The following is a 13,682-nucleotide window of genomic DNA, read 5'->3' on the forward strand; positions in this document are numbered from 1 at the left end:
AACCAATTGATCTCCCCATGAGCCTTGCGGTGTACGAGTTCCCCTACTGAGGGGCGGAGACACATCAGCGGGATATCGGACTTGGGACATAAAAGTTGGCCCAGGTAGATGCCGTACTGTTGTGTGCAGTCCTGGCTGGGACTTGAATTGTGCTTGTACACAGTTTATTTTGGGTGACACGGTAACACACAGTGGTTAGCACTGTTAGTTCACAGCTCCTGGGTTCCAGGTTCGATTCCCGGCTTGGGTCACTGTCTGTCGAGTCTGCAAGTTCTCCCCATGCCTGCGTGGGTTTCCTCTGGGTGCTCCGGTTTCCTCCCACAGTCCAAAGATGTGGTTAGATAGATTGGCCATGATAAATTGCCCTTAGTGTCCAAAAAGGTTAGGCAGGGTTACTGGGTTACAGGGATAGGGTGGAGGTGTGGGTTTAAGTAGGGTGCTCTTTCCAAGGGCCAGTGCAGACCGGATGGGCTGACTGGCATTCTTCTGCACTGTAAATCCTACGATTCAATAAACCTTCTTGTTGAATTCCTCTTTCTGGACTCCTCTGTGACCACTAAGTTGACGAGGGTAAAGTGGAACTACTGTCGGCACTGCTAAACGTTTGGAGCATGACAACCTCCTCACTTCATACTGGAATAAGGTTTGCACCATCTCGATCAGCAAAGGCTTTGCCTTGACCTCACACAATTAAACAAAGTGATTGAGAGAGAAATCCATCCTATGGTGTCAGTGGATGGCAGCTTGGAAAAACCTGCCAACAGCGTCCTCTTCACTAAACTTAATTGCTTTCCTTTTGGGCTATTATCAGCTCTGGAGATATTCCAGCGAACCATGTCCAATATTCTGGAAGGTAAACAAGGAGTGATATGCCACATGGATGATGCCCTTATCTGTGGAGTCACAAGACAGGAGTATGACGATAGTGTTTGAAGGTTCTCAAAGCCTTACAAGAAGCAGGTCTCACCTTAAAATGAGAAATGTGGGGGGGGGCGATTCTCCGAGCCCCGCGCGGGCTGGAGAATCGGCGTAACCGCGCCATGACGCCCCAACACGGCGCGCGATTCACCGAGGTGCGGAGAATCGGCGGTATTTGCGCCGGTGTGTTTGGCGCGGCGCCGGCCGCTGGATACGGCGGGGCCGCCGATTCTCCAGCCCGGATGGGCTGAGCGGCTGTGCGGATCCGACAGAGCCTCGCCGGCGCCGTTCACCCCTGGTCGCTGCCGGTGGGAGCTCTGCGCGAATTATCGGGGGGGGGGGCGGGGGGGGGGGGCTCCTTCACCGGGCGGGGGCCTCCGCTGCGGTCTGGCCTGCGATCGGGGCCCACCGATCGGCGGGCCGGCCTCTCCCCCCCGGGCCTACTTTCTGGCGCGGCCGGCCCCCGAACACCGACGCCATGTTGAGTCGGGGCCGGCGCGCTAAAGAAGTCCCGCACGCATGCGCAGGTTGGCGCAGCCCAACTGCGCATGCGCCGGTTGGCGCGCCGCCCAGTTGGCGCCGGGAAAGAAGGCTGGAGCGGTGTGAACTGCTCCAGCGCCGTGCTGGCCCCCTATGGGGGCCAGAATCAGTCGTACCCTGGCCCGGTTTGCGCCATCACGAAACGCGACGGCGTTCACGACGGCGCGAACACTTGGGCTCCTTATTGGAGAATCGCCCCTGTGAATTTGCCAAACTATCAAATTCTTGGGCACATCATTCAAAGACAGGATATAATGGTAAACCCTCAAAAATGAAAGCCATCAAACCTAAGTGTGTCATCGATGTCTAGAGGTTCTTTGGAATGCTCAATCAGGTTGGCAAATTTGTTCCAAATTTAACTTCCATTGGTGAACCTTTCCGAGATCTTTTACTCAAGGACCAACAGTGGATCTGGGGAATTGAACATACCAATGTGTTTTGGCCTATAAAGGAAAGGCTCATCTCTTCGATGTACTAGCATATTATGATCCAACATTGTCCACGGTGGTGGTCGCCGATGCATCCTCAACCGACCTTGGGTGCTACACTCTTTCATGTCCTGCTGAATGGCAACATAAAGCCTGTATATTTTGCCTCCAGAGCACTGGAAGAAACAAAGCAATGCTACACAACCACAAAGAAGGAAGCATTGGCAGTAATCCAGAAACCCAGGGTCATGCTCTGGAGACCCGGGTTTGAATCCCACCATGGCAGCTGGTGGAATTTGATAAAATAAATCTAGAATTAAAAGTCTAATGAAACCATTGTCGACGGCCATAATAATGATAATAATAATAATCTTTTACTGCCACAAGTATGAAGTTACTGTGAAAAGCCCCCAGTCACCACATTCCGGCGCCTGTTCGGATAAGGCGGTATGGGAATTGAACCCGTGCTGCTGGCCTTGTTCTGCATTACAAACCAACTGTCTAGCCCACTGAGCTAAACCGGCTGTCCTTTAGGGAAAGAAATCTGCCATCCTTACCTGGTCTGGCCTACTTGTGACTCCAGACCCACAGCAAGCAAGCAATTGACTCTTAAAAATGCACTCTGAAATCTCCTAGCAAGCCACTCAATTCCAGGGCAATTAGGGATGGCACATACCATGAAAGAAAAAAAAATAATAGTTTCCATACCGTTGACCTCTACCACTTAGAAGGACAAGGGCAGAGATACATGGACACATCATCACCTGCAAGTTCCTCTCCAAGCCACACACCATTCTTACTAGAACTATATTGCTGTTCCTTCTTTGTTACTGGGTCAAAGACCTGAAACGCTCTCCATAACAGCACTGTGAGAGCAGCTACATCAGTGCAGCAGTTCAGGAAGTTGGAGTACCCCCACCGGATCAAGGGTAATTAGGGCTGGGCAATAAATGCTGGCCTTGCCCGCATCACTCACATTCCAAGGATTAATTTTAAAAAGTTTAATAAGCTGATGACAATTAAGATTGAAGAGGGGCTGGTAACCTTTCATTAAAAACTTTAAAATAAGAAACACTTTTTCTCTGGAAGGGTATTACTTTTATAAAATAAAAAATACATTTAATGCCCTAGTTTGACAATTTCTTGTTTTTACTAAGATGATTTTTTACATTACATTTTCAATTTGTCCTCTGGATGTAAAAATACCTTAATGCAGTTACTGAAAATAGCATAGGTAATGAGCAGCTGCTGCTTCTAATTATGACACATGAGAATATAAAAGTCATTAAACAGAACCCAGATATTGTGGTTTGCACATCAATGTGTAAAGGACTTCTTAATGGTCTGTAACAGGGTAGTATTGGCTATGAACAGATCTGCCAGCCCTCCAGGCAGGAGCATGGTGCAAGCTGATCTGAAGCGGGGTGAGGGGGGCAGAAAATATAACCTAAACATTTTTAATGTAAAACCTCGAATTCAACCTCACTAAAATTACTTCATAAGTGTGAATGGAGAATTATTTTCTGTTTTACTGAAGTCCGCTATCACTGAACTATTCACATTTCTAGCTCTGTGTCTTGATCGGTTTTCAAATACTCAATTGATACTGGAACAGAGCAAGGGAACAAGAAATATCTAATTGATTAATTATAAATACCATACTACTAATGCCACTGAACTGGGATCTACATTCCAAACCATTCATGGATGTACATTGGATATCTCAATGAAACATTCAAGCACAGGAGGTCATTCAGTCCATCATATCTGCAGTATGAACAATCCAAAATTCAAAACCCCTGCCTCAATTGCCCTCCACAACCTTAAAAGGTTTCAAATATTGATCCAGTTTTCCACTGAAAGATGCAGTAGTCTCTGCCATAACCATTTCCTACACAAAACATTTCAAGCCTCAACAACCCTCTACATAATTACATTTCTTGTTACTTCTCAGTGAGACTTACACCCTAGTCACTGACCCCACAACTGGAGGAAATAGTCTTTCTGTATTCACAAACAAAACCCTTAATAATTCCAAAAACTTCCATTAAATCTCAGCTTAGTCATCTTTGCTCCAGTGGAAATAGCCCCAGTATCTCAAGTCTGTTCATCAAATAACTTTCTACCCTTGCCGCATTTCCTCTCATATCATATGTTCCATTTTTCTAAAAATTAGACTCCCTAATTCATCTGTATCTGGTCGTACACTCTCCATCTTGTCTTAAACTTAGAAAATCACTATTATTTCCTATTATTACCAGTTGGCATTTTACATATTCCTGTTAAATCCTATCCATCTCCATTTTCACCTCTCTAATAAACTTCCTATACATTTAATGATTTAAAAAATATTAAAAATAAATAAATTTAGAGTACTCAATTCATTCTTTTCCCAATTAAGGGGCAATTTAGCGTGTCAAATCCACTCACCCTGCACATCTTTTTGGTTATGGGGGCAATACCCACGCAAACATGGGGAGAATGTGCAAACTTCACATGGACAGTAACCCAGGGCCGGGAACGAACCTGGGACCTCGGCGCCGTGAGGCAGCAGCACTAACCACTGTGCCACCATGCTGCCCCTTTTAAAAATATTTTAATCCTATTTTTATCAAATAGCCCCAGTCCATTAAGTTTCAGTTTAGTTTTAATTTTTTTATCCATTGAATTCCATACTCTCATGTATTCACAAGCATGGAATATATTTATTCTATATTCTATCCATTTCTACTTTCTGTAAAACCGTTGTCTGTATTTACTGCACAGAAAAGAACACACCATTCTTTGTACTTGGCACCATGAAGTTGATTTTATCTTTGTTTAAATTTGTACAATCCGGAGCCAGACACTGTGCTGCAGTTTTATGGAACTCCCTAATATGCAAATTACATATTCAACTCAAATATTGTTTCCATAGATTTGTTAATGCAAGTTGAAACTCACAAATTGTCAACTTTCTGACCGTATTTCCACCAACCTTCTCAACATGTAATGTATGAACATGCAAACATAGGAATTAGGAGGAGTAGGCCACTCAGCACCCCAAATCTGCTCTGCCATTCAATAAGATCATGGCTGACCCGATTGTAACCTCAAGCCCACATTCCTGCCTCCCCCTGATAACCCTTGTTAATAAAGAATCTATCTGGCTCTGCCTTAAAAATATTCAAAGACTTTGCTTCCACTACCTGTTGAGGAAGAGAGTTCCAAAGACTCATGACCCTCTGACAGGAAGTTATTTTCCTCATAACTGAGTGACCCCTTATTTTTAAGCAGTGACCCCTAGTTCTAGATTCTGTGACAAGAGGAAACATTGTCTCCAAATCCACCCTGTCAAGAACCCTTGTGTCTTAAAGGTTTCAATCAAGTTGCTCTTTATTCTTCTAAACTCTAGTGTATACAAACCTAACGTGTCCAACCTTTCCTCATAAGACAACCCGCATATTCTTACTATTAGTCTAGTAAACCTTCTCTGAACTGTTTCTAATGCATTTACATCTTTCCTTAAATAAAGGGGCTCAATACTTTACACAATGCTCCAGATGTGTTCTCACCAATGTCCTGTACAACTGAAGCATAATCTCCCTACTTTTGTAATCAATTCCCCTCATAATAAATTATAACAGACTATTAGCTTTTACGATTCATGCACTAGGACAACCAGGTCACTCTGCATCTCTGGGCTTTGCAATTTCCCACCATTTAGATGATAAGCTTCTTTTTTATGTTTCCTGACAAAATGGAGAATATCACATTTGCCCACATTGTATTCCATTTGCCAGATTATTGTCCACTCATTTCACCTATGTATGTCCCTTTGTAGTCTCCTAGGTCTTCTTCACAATTTACTTGCCTGCCCTATCTTTGAGAAATCAGCAAATTTAGCTACCAGATGTTCAGTCCCTTCATACAATTTATAAATTGTAAAAGGTTGAGGCCCCAGAATTGATTCCTGTGGCTCACCACTTGTCACATCCTGCCAACAGAAAAAGACCCATTGATGCCAACTCTTTGCTTCCTGTTAGCTACCCAACCTTCAAACCATGCCAATATGTCACCCTTAAAACCATGAGCTTTTACTTTCCTCAATAACCTTTGAAATGGCACCTTTTCCATCTGTTGAAAGGGTGGAATTCTGGTCTGTGATGATTTTACGTTGTCTTGAGAAGAGCTTGATCTCACAACCCTCTGACTTAGTGGTGAGGGTGCTATCTCTGTGCCATGACTTACACTTAAGAGACTGTTTTGTGCTTTCAGCATGTGATTTCGGAGAAACCTGTGTTGCTTTTGTATTACTGGTAAATGACAAATGACAATAGTTTGGAATTAAATGCAAGAACAGCCTTACAATCATTGACATTGTATATACAAGGTAATTGGTACATTTTATCTTTTATGGGTACTTACTGAACTTGTGTTGTCTTGTTGGGGTATGATTCCTCTGCTTGGGGCACTGCTGTAAGAGTGGAATGATACTTCCTTGTTGTGATGTTTAACTGGGTCTGAGATGTAATCTGGAGGAGGTAGGACAACATTTGACCTCTCTGCAAGATTCAGAATGCTCATACTCCGCACCGGAGCTGCACTAAACCAAAGATAATAAAACGAAAATTACCAAATGCTGATTTCCAGGTGTAGTATAAAAAATTGGTGAGGTGGAACATGTCAAAACAATCAGATTTTAATATTGATCCAATAGTCCATCATAAAAAGTTATGATGTAATGTATACATGTTACAGAGGTTCCTATTATTCCAGGATTTAGATGTTTCAGGTGGGATTGAGGGGGATGTAAAAGGGGTGGAGGAGCTGCGCTACTGGTTAGGGAGAATATCACAGCTGTACTGCAGAAGGACACCTCAAGAGGGCAGCGAGGCTATATGGGTAGGGATCAGGAATAAGAAGGGTGCAGTCACAATGTTGGGGGTTTACTACAAGCTTCCCAACAGCCAGCGGGAGATAGAGGAGCAGATAGATAGACAGATTTTGGAAAGGAGTAAAAGCAACAGGGTTGTTGTGATGGGAGAAGTTAACTTCCCCAATATTGACTGTGACTCACTTTGTGCCAGGGGCTTGGATGGGGCAGAGTTTAAAACAATATGTAGATAGTCCAACTAGGGAAGGGGCTGTACTGGACCTGGTATTGGCGAATGAGCCCGGCCAGGTGCTAGAAGTTTCAGTAGGGGAGCATTTCGGAAACAGTGACCACAATTCAGTAAGTTTTAAAGTGCTGGTGGACAAGGATAAGAGTGGTCCTAGGGTGAATGTGCTAAATTGGGGGAAGGCTAATTATAACAATATTAGGTGGGAACTGAAGAACATAGATTGGGGGCGGATGTTTGAGGGTAAATAAACATCTGACATGTGGGAGGCTTTCAAATATCAGTTGAAAGGAATTCAGGACCGGCATGTGAAATGAAAAATGAAAATCGCTTATTGTCACAAGTAGGCTTCAAATGAAGTTACTGTGAAAAGCCCCTAGTCGCCACATTCCGGCGCCTGTTCGGGGAGGCTGTTCCGGGCTGTTCCTGTGAGGAAGAAGGATAAATATGGCAAATTTCAGGATCCTTGAATAATGAGAGATATTGTAGGCCTCGTCAAAAAGAAAAAGGAGGCATTTGTCAGGGCTAGAAGGCTGGGAGCAGACGAAGCCTGTGTGGAATATAACTAAAGTAGGAAGGAACTTAAGCAAGGAGTCAGGAGGGCTAAAAGGGGTCACGAAAAGTCATTGGCAAATAGGGTTAAGGAAAATCCCAAGGCTTTTTACATGTACATAAAAAGCAAGAGGGTAGCCAGAGAAAGGGTTGGCCTGCTGAAGGACAGGGGAGAGAATCTATTTATGGAGCCAGAGGAAATGGGTGAGGTACTAAATGAATACTTTGCATAATTATTCACCAAAGAGAAGAAATTGGTGGATGTTGATTCTGGCGAAGGGTGTGTAGATAGCCTGGGTCACATTGAGATCCAAAAAGACGAGGTGTTGGGCGTCTTGAAAAATATTAAGGTGCATAAGTCCCCAGGGCCTGATGGGATGTACCCCAGAATACTGAAGGAGGCAAGAGAGGAAATTGCTGAGGCCTTTACAGAAACCTGACTGTCTTCAGGTGATGTCCCGGAGGACTGGAGAATAGCCAATGTTGTCCCTTTGTTTAAGAAGGGTAGCAAGGATAATCCAGGGAACTACAGGCCGGTGAGCCTTACGTCAGTGGTAGGGAAATTACTGGAGAGAATTCTTCCGAGACAGGATCTACTCCCATTTGGAAGCAAGTGGTCGTATTAGCGAGAGGCAGCACGGTTTTGTGAAGGGGAGGTTGTGTCTCACTAACTTGATAGAGTTTTTCGAGGAGGTCACAAGATAATTGATGCAGGTAGGGCAGTGGATGTTGTCTATATGGACTTCAGTAAGGCCTTTGGAAAGGTCTCTCATAGCAGACTGGTACAAAATATGAAGTCACACGGGATCAGAGGTGAACTAGCAAGATGGATACAGAATTGGCTAGGTCATAGAAGGCAGAGAGTAGCAATGGAAGGGTGCTTTTCTGATTGGAGGGCTGTGACTAGTGGTGTTCCGCAGGGATCAGTGCTAGGACCTTTGCTGTTCATAGTATATATAAATGATTTGGAGGAAAACGTAACTGGTCTGATTAGTAAGTTTGCCGATGACACAAAGGTTGGTGGAATTGCGGATAGCGATGAGGACTGTCAGAGGATTCTGCAGGATTTAGACTGTTTGGAGACTTGGGCGGCAAGATGGCAGATGGAGTTTAATCCGGACAAATGTGAGGTAATGCATTTTGGAAGGTCTAATACAGGTAGGGCATATACTGTGAATGGTAGAACCCTCAAGAGTATTGCAGTCAGAGAGATCTTGGTGTACAGGTCCACAGGTCACTGAAAGGGGCAATACAGGTAGAGAAGGTAGACAAGAAGGCATACGGCATGCTTGCTTTCATTGGCCGGGCATTGAGTATAAAAATTGGCAAGTCATGTTGCAGCTGTATAGAACCTTAGTTAGGCCACACCTGGAGCATAGTGTTCAATTCTGGTCGCCACACTACCAGAAGGATGTGGAGGCTTTACAGAGGGTGCAGAAGAGATTTACCAGGATGTTGCCTGATATGGAGGGCATTAGCTATGAGGAGAGGTTGAGTAAACTTGGTTTGCTCTCACTGGAACGAAGGAGGTTGAGGGGCGACCTGATAGAGGTCTACAAGATTATTAGGGGCATAGACAGAGTGGATAGTCAGAGACTTTTTCCCAGGGTAGAGGGGTCAATTACTAGGGGGCATAGGTTCAAGGTGCGAGGGGCAAGGTTTAGAGGAGCTGTACGAGATAAGTTTTTCACACAGAGGGTAGTGGAACTCGCTGCCGAAGGTGGTGGTGGAAGCAGGGACGATAGTGACGTTTAAGGGGCATCTTGACAAATACATGAATAGGATGGGAATAGAGGGTTACAGACCCCGGAAGCGTAGAAGATTTTAGTTTAGACGGGCAGCATGGTTGGTGCAGGCTTGGAGGCCCGTAGGGCCTGTTCCTGTGCTGTACTTTTCTTTGTTCTATTAAACAATTACAGATCATGTTTTGATGATTTAGAGAGTAGTTCTTTTATGTTTCTGCCTTTAAGTTCTGATAGAATTCATCAGCACAGCCAGTCATGCTTATGTAATTTTGTCTTAACTAATGATAATTTCATTATCATTAGTTTGCTGAGGCCCTGGTGAAATTTTGATGAAAAATTAACTCTGTTTCTACTATTTAAACTGCTTTTTGTTGTATCACCCTTTGATCACCAAATTCATCCCCATATCACAATCATATTTATGCATTATGAGATAGATCATATACTCAGGTGAATGTTCTATGCAAAATGTATGGGCAAACCTTGAAAAATAAGACTAAACACATTTAAGTCAGGAAACTTATAGAAAGCATTATTAAAATTATTGAAATTTCTAAGGAAGAATAAATTCCTGTAACTTCAAGTTGGAGTCAATTACGCAGGGGAGGGTGTCACATTGCTTCGCATGTGACTTTCAATTAGAGTTTTGTTAACCCAATGTGCTGTCAAATTAAACAATTGTTTTCACAAGTTCCTGAAGGAGGTCACACAAATTATCACAGAATAAAAGACACACAAATGATTAACACAGCAACACACTGAAATAGGTTTCTAATAGAATCATATAGCACAAAAGGAGTCCACCCAGCCCATTGTATGTGTGCCGACGATTTGAAAGCACTATCCAATTAGTCCCACTCCCTGTGCTCTTTCTCCATAGCCCTACATTTTTATTCTCTTTTCAAGTATATATCCAATTCCCTTTTGAAAGTTACTGTTGAAATCAATTTCCACCATCCTCTTAGACAGCACATTCCAGATCATAAGAACTTGTGGCTTCTACTAACAGAACATTTCTAGCTGGATATCAAATTGTTGCATCTTCAATACATCTTTTAGGGAACTGGGTGACACAGGGACTTAGCTGCCAGCCTATCATTCCTGGAACCGATGGGATGAAAGTCTCCATTTCAGCAAGGGGCTCATTTGGACAGGGTGTCTTTCATAACAAATGGAAAATGTTTATACTGGTGCAGTGTGACATGGCTGATCGTCTGAGGTTCAGGATGAGTGCAATTTTAAGATGTCATTCTGCATTTGACGGGGCTAACTGATCTGGATTGCTTGATGCGCACACGGTGTTTAGCACCTTCTCTCAACTTGAGCACAAAGAAATGTCTAAAACTGGAAGAAACTTTCCCAAAATAATGTGCACCAAAAGTTACAAAAGGACTGCACACAGTCGATTGTGTTCTCACAGAAACATTTTTCACAAACAGAGAGATATTGTGAAATATGCTCCATGACTGCTCCAATATGCCTAAATATTGTAAAACCAATTTAAACTTTCATTGTTAATGGTTAGGATTCCACAGGATTTAGTAGTATGATGTTGTTACAACACCCTGGGCTAGTGTGCAATCCACATGTCCCAGAGTCACAACATAAGTGAATTAACCAATAATTCTTATAAAAATGCCCAAAGTCTTTAGCCCTTAGCTGCCCAATAATTACAGTCACCAGGTTTGTAAATGTAAACACGATTACTGATTATTTATAACAAAGACCATTATGAAATATGCAGTAAATACAACTGGTTAACAGCACGTTAATACCTACTACCCACTTTAACTATCCCACCCTCTACCCACACACGCAAGACAGACGAACATAGAGGGGTGAAAGGAGTAAAAAAAAAAAATAGGGATGAAGCTCAATTTTTTTTTTTTAAGTACACTATCTTCACAGTAAGTTTGCAGACGAGAGTCTTTGATCTTTAGCCAGTATTGGTCTTCTTCGTAGAGTCATTCATTCAGGGTCCCTGTAGTTTAGAAAATGGAGAGACACTTTATTTCACATCAAACTTGGCTTCCAGCTCGGGGTTTGACTTCAGGCCTCTGTAGTCTCAAGAGAACGGCATCCAGAGAGAGGCAGCCCTCACGTGGCCTTCTAGAGAGAATTAGCTGTATCTTTTTGGGAGAGTTAGTTGGGTCTCTTCATCGGGCTGCCAGAATCAAAACTGAAACCAAACTCAAGCCTTGGAGACCTGAAAACATTTCAGTGGGATCAGATCCAATCGCCACCTGTTACCGGGCAGATCACAGCCTTTTGGGCCAATTCATTGGCCACCAGCCAATTAATCAAACGGAGTCCTCACTGATGCTAGCCAGTCTGCAATTACCAGTTTAAACCAGCACAGCCTTCCAGATTTTTCTGTTTGAATTAAAGATACAAGCATCTTGTCTCAAAGTGACATGTCCAACAATCATCGATAGATCAAAAATGCAACAGTAAAATTAAAAAAAGGGAAATAAGGGAATAAACAGGGAATAGACAGGAAAGATCCTTACAACGTAAAGGTATGGGGCAGAATTCTCCGGTCCGCCAGCCGCGTTTTCATGTGCGTCGTGCCCTCACCGTCAGCGGGATCCTCCATTCCGGCAGCTGGCCAATGGGATTTCCCGGTTGTGGCCACCCCACGCAGTCGGGAAACCCGCCGACGGATGGAAACTTCCGCTGATGGACTTTGTGAAGCTATACATCAAGTTACATTGAGTGTATATCACTGATTCAACATAACATTCACACCATTCAAGTGCCAACCACTGACCATTTCATCAAGAGAAAGTCTAACCACTTCCCCTTGACATCCAATGGTATTACCATTGTCAAATCTTCCATCAACGTCATGGGGATCACAACTGACCAGATAATCAATTGGACCATTCACAAATACTGTAGCAAAAAGTTCAGAGGCTGGCAATTCTGTGCTTAGCAACTCACCTCCCAACTCTCCAGAGCCTGACCACCATCTACAAGGGCACAAATCAGGACTGTGATGGAATACTCTTCACTTGCCTGGATAATTACACCTCCAATACAAGAGGCTCGACACTATCCAGGACAAAGCAGCCTACTTGACTGGCACCTCACCCATCACCTTAAATAACCTGCAGTGTGTACGATCTGCAAGATACACTGCAGCAACTTGCCAAAACCTTTTAGACAGCACCTTCCAAATCTGCCTCCTTTACCACCCAGAAGGATAAGGGTAGCAGGCATTTAGTAACACCAGCACCTCAAAGTGTCCTCCGAGCCACAAAGTATTCTAACTTGAAAATATACTTCCTTCCTTCATCGTCACTGGGTGAAAAACCTGAAACTCCCTATCTAAAAGCAGTTCAAGGAGGCAGATCACCACCACTTTCATAAGGCCAGTTACCTTGCAGTGACACCCATATACAGTGAATAAAAAATAAACAAATTGGTTTATGTCAGCACTTATGCTCCACATGAGCCTTTTCCCATCCTACTTTATCTCACCCTTTCAACTGTTGCTTTTAGGCTGGTAATTACATGTTTGTTGAAGACTGAAATAAATTTGATTTTTCAGATGACACTAAAAGGCAGGATTATAATTTTGTGTAATCATATGGTTATCTGACATACTCAAGCATATCACAGCCTCAACACAATCCAGCTTTCCTTGCCAAATGCAAAATATATTCTTCACATCACCACTAGCCTCCAGCCACCACGAGCTTTCAAGTTGGCATTTAAGCTGTAGATTTCATCTTTATATCATACAAGGTCAGAAAAAGGAAGCTAATAATGATCAACATTTCCACTGAATTTCAGTTAACAGACTGAAACATAACAATGCAATTTTGTTGAATAACGAAAATAAAGACAAATGAACAGACAAGCCAAGATCCACTGAAATACAGGTTGGAACAGAGAAAGGGTTAAGATTTCCAAATGCTCAAGAGAAGCATTTCTTTAAAATCAATGTCCTTATTAACTGAAATGCGGTGTATTAATTTATGATGTTTGCGCACTCAGGAGATTACAGCACAGAGATTAACGAAATGCCCTTCACAAGATTACTCATATTAAGCCACCTCAGTCAAGCAATATCATGGATACCAAATCTTTTTGGTTATATAATCCAGATATTCAAATTGAGGTCCTAGGATGTTATTTCTGTTGTACATTCATGTAAAAAAATATGCAAATGACAACAGTTTTCCTTTGGCTAGCTGGGACAATTAGACAGCGTACATCATGGCAATCCAATCGGTCTCTGCTTGCTTTGTGTCCCTGATGAAGATGAATTTGAAAGGTTTTAGCTCCACTATGTTATCCCAGTATATCACAATAAATAAATGCTCACAAAAGCTACTTTTCTTGTTACAGGGGTAGTGGTAACAACAGAGGTATAATAATGAAATTTCCTT

General features: G+C 43.0%; 1 protein-coding gene across 1 annotated transcript in view; it reads right to left on the bottom strand.

The window, feature by feature from the left end:
- LOC140394351 (BAR/IMD domain-containing adapter protein 2-like 1) overlaps positions 1-13,682 on the bottom strand; it is a 241,601-nt gene that overhangs the window by 28,868 nt on the left and 199,051 nt on the right. Inside the window, exon 12 of the mRNA XM_072481550.1 lies at positions 6,294-6,471. Coding sequence (XP_072337651.1) covers positions 6,294-6,471 — 178 coding nt within the window. The remainder of the gene's footprint in view (positions 1-6,293; positions 6,472-13,682) is intronic.

Source organism: Scyliorhinus torazame, chromosome 17 (assembly GCF_047496885.1).
Source record: "Scyliorhinus torazame isolate Kashiwa2021f chromosome 17, sScyTor2.1, whole genome shotgun sequence".
NCBI lineage: Eukaryota > Metazoa > Chordata > Chondrichthyes > Carcharhiniformes > Scyliorhinidae > Scyliorhinus > Scyliorhinus torazame.